This window comes from Oncorhynchus gorbuscha, linkage group LG11 (assembly GCF_021184085.1).
Source record: "Oncorhynchus gorbuscha isolate QuinsamMale2020 ecotype Even-year linkage group LG11, OgorEven_v1.0, whole genome shotgun sequence".
Taxonomy (NCBI): domain Eukaryota; kingdom Metazoa; phylum Chordata; class Actinopteri; order Salmoniformes; family Salmonidae; genus Oncorhynchus; species Oncorhynchus gorbuscha.
This window is the reverse complement of record NC_060183.1, coordinates 56,853,498-56,860,483: the sequence shown is the minus strand read 5'-3', so window position 1 is coordinate 56,860,483 and position 6,986 is coordinate 56,853,498. Positions and strand designations below refer to the sequence as shown.

The window sequence follows — 6,986 nt, the reverse complement described above, 5'->3', positions numbered from 1 at the left end:
AGTTCCGACTTGAACGTAAACGCACCATTAAGACCGTAAATACTCAAATAAGTCCAAAGTGTACACTTGTATTAGATAAAAATACAGGTTAAGAAAATCAGCTACAAAGGTTTATAAGAATCTTTGGGACATGTCATCTATATAGTAACACAAACCTCAACTAAATTGTACATGAACTGTAAATACAATACAGTGCCTTTGTTTTGAACTGGATAACTTGCTTCTTATTTATAAGGTGGCGGAAGTCTTTTAAAAAAACAACTAGATAAATCCTGTCATGTGATTACTGGTCGTCCTAGGAACGCATTCTAATCACGTGCTTGTCATCCAATCAGATGGGAGCGCATTTTGGAACGCAACGAATGAAATTCGAGTAAACCAGGATTTAAACTACGGCTATTCACCCTTAGAAATTGTGTGCAGTAAGTGTATTCTCTTTCACCGAAGCATCGTATATTTAGAAATGGCTCACCGTATGACCAGAGTAAGTTGTATTTTTCAGAAATTGTTTTGCGCTACTATATAGTTGTTTTATTATAGCTATTTGTGTTACGTTTGCAACTTGTTCATTGCTTTTGTTTAGAAATCAAGCTTAAATGCGGAGGAGTGACTCGCCTCGTGCCTCAACAAAATGTTTTGCTTCTTCTCTGACGTTATTGTTTACTCTTTCAGTATGCTATATCGTGTTCTATTTTAATAAAATATTATTCTACATGGTTCCCTTTTTTAAAACATTTTTTAATATATATTTTTATTCCTGTAGAATCGTCTGGGTTCCTCAGAGAACCAAACTGCCCTGCCAGGCAAGGTAGTTCTGGGAACCAAGCCTACACTCAGAACACGAGCTGCGCTTGGCGAAATCGGAAATGTTGGAGTCCCCAGACAGACTGTGAAAAAGGTGACTTATATTTTGGGACAACTTCACAATGCATATGTCTCTAGCTACCCTGTTTCTAGTACTAAAATACGGTGCTTCTTTTTTCTTCTACAGGATGCAAAGGCAGAACCCTCAAAGGTGGTTGAGAGGAAGGCCAGCACACGGTTGGCGACGGTCCCTGAAGTTCAACAACCCCCAAAAGTTATTTCTCCAGTTAAGCTGGAGGTTCAGGTGAGGTTTCTGTGGCAAAGGGAAAGAATTTGGCTGCTTGTGATTTCTTTGTAATAACCTTCAATCTGCTCAACTTCAATGTCTAATCATGATAGTGCATGTTCACCACCATACCCCACTTTGAATATTAACACTAGTGTTTTTTTATATATATTTTGTCAGGTTTTCCCTGAGCCATTGTCTCCCACAGCAATGGAGACCTCTGGCTGTGCTCCCATTGAACTGTGCCAGGCCTTCTCTGATGTCCTACTTAATATTAAAGATGTGGATGCTGATGACTATGACAACCCCATGCTCTGCAGTGAATATGTGAAGGACATCTACAAATACCTTCAAAAACTTGAGGTTGGTGTATTATGTTTCTCAGCTGAAAGCCACGGTCCAGGAAATTTATTTTATTGTCCTGCATGTGCCTGTTGCTTACATATCCCTTTTGTCTTGTCTCCCCTCAAAGGTTGATCAGGCTGTTAAAACCAAATATCTGGAAGGACAGGAAATTACAGGCAACATGCGTGCCATTCTCATTGATTGGCTCGTCCAGGTCCAAATCAAGTTCCGCCTGCTGCAGGAGACCATGTATATGACTGTGGGGATCATTGACCGCTTCCTTCAGGTAATTTGCTTGACCTGTTGTCCTAGCCACCCTGATGATAAATTACTGCCAGTGAACTACAGTGTAGCAGGAATGTCACAGCCCACCAGTGGGCTTGCTTGCTGACCATGTTTAAATGTACACTATTCTGGATGGTAGCTCATATCCCGCTTAAGGTCTTATTTGGGATAAGCTGTTTACATGCACCTTTGATAAGCTGCTCAAGTAGCCATGAATAAACAGGTTCCTAGGTTTAATGGTAACTGTAATATGGACACTGACTGTAGGTGTAAAACTTATCATATGTAGCATAATATTAACTATTGCAGCACTATACATTTCTTGCACTAAAATGATGCACCATGTGTTTATTTTGTCTCACACATTAGTGGAGAAATGTGACTCTTACATCTGCATTCTCAATAGATGCTGAATCATCTTTGACACTTATGCAAGCAGACAGCATTTCAACTACACAAAATATCCACTCAAGACTTTTCTCTGCTTTTAATATCCTTAACAGGTCAAACTGATAATCAGTCCTGTGCCATATCTTTCCATTGTTTTTTTTGGCATTTTCTCCCTGGGCTGTAAACAACATTGACTAGATTACTAATGTGCTCTGTTGCCATAAGGTATTATTCTGGTGAGCCCTACTTCATTTAGTTTTCTAGGGCAACACATTAAGCCAGAAGTGGCATGTATCTAACTATAGTTGACAAATGGCCTACCAACTTGTGGAAATTATAAGTAAAAAATGGTCTCCAACAGGATAACCCAGTGCCCAAAAAGCAACTTCAGTTGGTTGGTGTGACTGCCATGTTCATCGCCTCCAAATACGAGGAGATGTACCCTCCGGAGATCGCAGACTTTGCATTTGTGACTGACCGGGCTTATACCACTGCCCAGATCAGGGACATGGAAATGATGATACTGAGAGTGCTGAAGTTCAGCTTTGGCCGCCCTCTCCCCCTCCAGTTCCTCAGAAGGGCCTCAAAGATTGGCGAGGTATACCAACCCCTTCAACACTGACACTCAATCTGTATTGCCTACAGTCACACCAGTTCTAGAATCAAAATGACTAAGTCTCTCTACAGGTGACTGCTGAGCACCACACCCTGGCAAAGTACTTGGTGGAGCTCACCATGGTGGACTATGAGATGGTGCACTTCCCTCCCTCCCAGGTGGCCAGTGCAGCCTTCGCCCTCACCCTGAAGGTCTTCAACTGTGGTGACTGGGTAAGATGTCCTTCAGTAACTGTTGTGGGTGTCTCTATTTTCTGATTGGATTCCACCATATTTGCTTATCTGGTCTCTGATCAGTGATTGTGGGGAAAGAAGCCGTTTGTTTATTTAACTAGGCAAGTCTGTTAACAATTTCTTATTTACAACGATGGCCTAACCTGGGCACCGCTGGGTTATGTGTGTGCCACCCTATGACTACCAATCACAGCTGGTTGTGATACAACCTGGAAGCGAACCATGGTTTGTAGTGACACCTCTACCACTAAGATGCAGAGGCTTGGACTGCTGTGTCACTCAGGAGCCCTTGGTGTATACCAGGTCACTGCATTACTTGATCTTGTCACTTACTGCCTTTGTATCCTCTCCCCCAGAGTTCCACACTGCAGCATTACATGAACTACACCGAAGACTGCCTAGTCCCGGTCATGCGGCACATAGCAAAAAATGTTGTGAAGGTGAACGAGGGACAAACTAAGCATATGGTGCGTAGAGGAACCGCCTTATTAGTGAATGCCGTTAACAGCTCTTTAAATGCACCTAATTGTAAGACCTCATCTTCTACAAAATGACCTGTGGCCATTTGTTTTTCTTTTGCAGGCAGTTAAGAATAAGTACTCTAGTCAGAAGCATATGAAAATCGCCACCATTTCACAGCTGAAGTCTTCGCTGATCAAGGACCTTGCAAAGCAGCTCACCCTATGAGATGCCTGACAGCACTGCTGATTGTACTGTACAGAATGTATGTAACTTATGTGGTTTTAACAATTATGGGAGAAACATTGGTGTTGGGTAGTGTACAGCTTGTGTTCCCAAACCTGGGTTTAGACCATTCCAGTAATTAAATGCTTTGACTTAATCTAGGTTTGTTCTACCCTCTGTGATGTGTCTGATCAAGACTGTATATTCAAGTAATGCCAATAAACATTTTAACATTTTAATTCTACTTTGCTATACAGACACTTTATGGTTCACCTTTTTGGCAGAGTGTAGGAGTGGCAATCTTTACCAAGGATCACCTTCAGTGCTCGGTTCTCTCCCCAAACAATTTTATTAGCTGGTTTTGGGCATTAAACTTTCGACTGACTCTTTGTTGATTGATGCTGGGTGCTATAGTCCATCAGCACTGGCCTCTGCCTTAAGCTCTCCTTGGCTCCTTGACATTATCCTCACAAATTATCTGGTGTTTTCTGTAAACCTTAATGATCAGGTTTACACCTTACAGCCTGTTTGTCATGGCTTTACAGTGAAATGTGCTTTCCTGATCTGTCAGACTTTTGCTTAAACTTTAATGTGCAAGCCTTCATGAAATGGCCTCTGGTATCGAAGACGCTTGGACCTTTTTAATTTTTAAAATATTACTTTGCCTCAAGAATTGCATTTGGTGACAGGCTCGCCATACTAAGGCTGGCTCTCGTTCAGGCAAATGAGGAATGTGTTCACTCAGGCTATCCAGAAGGCCAATTTTTTTTTTTTAAAGGAGCCGTTCTCTCTGGGACACCCTAAGATGTTCTGGAAAATGGTTAAAGACCTGGCTAATAAAACCCTTACAGCTGCCCATGTCCCTTAATGTTGGTTGTTACTGACAAGAAGCACATGGCTGAGCTCTTTAATGACCACTGTATTAAGTCAGGATTCCTATTTGACGCAGTCTTGCCCATCCAACATTTCCTCATCTCCCACCCATCTGTGACTCTCCCCAATGCTTCTCTCCCCCTGCCCCGCAACAGTTTTCCTGTAGGCAGTCACTGAGTCCGAGGTGCTCCTTAAACTTTAGCTGTAAAAACCATCTGTGTCAGATGGATCCCTTTAAGGTTGCTGCCCCTATCGCCCAACCTCTTTATCCTGTGGGAGGGTCCAATTGCTTTGAAGGCAGCCACGGTTTGTCCTTTATTTAAAGGGTGAGATCAAGCTGATCCTGTTATAGGCCAATTTCTTTTTTGCCCTGATTTTTATCAGTGTTGGAAACTTTTCAATAATCAACTGGCTTTTTTGATGTCTATAGTATTCTCTCGAATATGCTATTTGGTGTCTGCTCAGGTTATGGCTGTCACTGCAACCTTAAAGGTCCTCAATGCTTAGAATCAAGGGCAATTGTGACATCAATGTGCTGCTATTTTTATTGACTTAGCCAAAGCCTTTGCTACGGCATTCCATTCTTGTGGGCTGGCTAAGGAGTATTGGTGTTGAGGGGTCTTTGGCCTGTTGCTGACTACCTCGAGTGCAGTGTATAGTAAATCTGCTCTTACCCACTGCCTGTCACAAAGGGAGTACCCCAAGGCTCGATCCTAGGCCCCACGCTCTTAATTTACATCATCGGAGCTTAGGCAGTAGGCAGCTCTCATCCATTTACATGCAGGAAGTCTTATACTCAGCTGGCCTCTCCCTGGATTTTGTTAAATGCTCTTCAGTGTTCTTAGTGTCCAAGCTTTCTCTAACCTTGTTCTGAACACCTTCAAAAACAAAGGTCAAGTGGTTTGGTAAAAATGCCCCACCCCACAGGTGTAATTACTACCTCAGGGTTTAGAGCTTGAGGTAGTCCCCTCATGCAAGTACTTGAGAGTATTGCTAGACGGTACACTGTCCTTCTCTCAGCACATACCAAAGCTGCAAGCTAAGAGCTAAAATTGCTCTTTCACCACAGCTGCCAAACACTAACCCTGATTCAGAGGACCATCCTACCATGCTAGATTACGGAGACGTGATTTATAGATCGGCAGGTAAGGGTGCTCTCGAGCTGCTAGATGTTCTTTACCATTCGGCCATCAGATTTGCCACAAATGCCCCTTTATAGGATACTCCACTGCACTCTATACTCCTGTAAACTGGTCATCTCTGTATACCCAACGCAAGACTCACTGGTTGTTTTATAAATAAGCAGTCTTAGGCCTCACTCCCCCATCTGAGATATCTACTGCAGCTCTCATCCTCCACATACAAAACCCCTTCTGACAGTCACATTATGTTAAAGGTCCGCAAAGCGCGCACATCCCTGGGTCACTCGCCTTTTCAGTCTGCTGCAGCTAAGCGACTGGAACGAGCTGCAACAAACACTCTCACTGGACAGTTTTAACTCTCAGACTCCATCATGGACACATGCTGACAGTTGTGGCTGCTTTGCGTGATGTATTGTTTTCTCTACCTTGCCCTTTTTGCTGTTGTCTGTGTCCAATAATGTTGGTACCATATGTGCTGCTACCATGTGTTGCTGCCTTGCTATGTTGTCTTAGGTCTCTTCATGTAGTGTTGTCTCGCTTGTTGTGATATGTGTGTTGTCATATCTCCGTCCCCGCAAGGAGACCTTTTGGTAGGCCGTCATTGTAAATACGATTTTTTTTTCTTAACTGACTTGCGTAGTTAAATGTTTTAAGTATAAATATATCGTTCATTTTGAAGGAATTCATATATATTGAACAACTTGGTCTTGTAACTGCAAGTGTCCACGAGAGGGAGGTAGTGCTCTGGTTACAGTCCTATCTTGGTGACTGTTTAGTGATCTGCTAGAGTAGTTCTGACATGCCCACAACCTGCAAGTGCCATGCAGCTCATTTCCTTTTGATGCTTGCCTGCAGGGCACATTTAGAATTCGCCACCATAAAACTAGTCTAGTCCAAAGATTTTGTTGGCAGTCACTGTAAATAAGAATTTGTTCTTAACTGACTTGCCTAGTTAAAAGTACAATTTAAGTGAGGAATAAAACTGCTTCTGCCACTTGATGGGTTTAGAGGGGAAATGGCAGTTCAGTTCATTAATGGTGTTCACATGCCTTTAAGATGCCACACCTGAAGGCTCTTTGCTGGCTACACGTGGCTGTGCTAGCCGAGCTGCTCCTTTTCAAGGCCTAATCACTGCAGTCTTAAAGAGCAGATATTCAGGTCAGATCCATTCCACTAGTCAAGCCCCATTCTGGCTTCTGATTCCAGTAGACATGTTTTGTAAATTAACATGGATCCATCCCTTTTGTCAATGAAAAGTTATTTTATTTTGTAACAGACCCATTTTCTTAGTGGATAGGCTTGGATAACAAGGGGTCAACAGCAATTAT

General features: G+C 42.7%; 1 protein-coding gene across 1 annotated transcript; it reads left to right on the top strand.

The window, feature by feature from the left end:
• Nucleotides 1–348: 348 nt before the first annotated feature.
• Nucleotides 349–3,887, top strand: LOC124047880 (G2/mitotic-specific cyclin-B1-like). Its single transcript, XM_046368203.1, has 9 exons — nucleotides 349–484; nucleotides 764–898; nucleotides 992–1,108; nucleotides 1,271–1,453; nucleotides 1,563–1,721; nucleotides 2,472–2,708; nucleotides 2,798–2,938; nucleotides 3,316–3,426; nucleotides 3,542–3,887. The coding sequence occupies exons 1-9, from the start codon at nucleotides 464–466 to the stop codon at nucleotides 3,644–3,646; spliced, it is 1,209 nt and encodes a 402-aa protein (XP_046224159.1). The 5' UTR covers nucleotides 349–463; the 3' UTR covers nucleotides 3,647–3,887.
• Nucleotides 3,888–6,986: the final 3,099 nt, after the last annotated feature.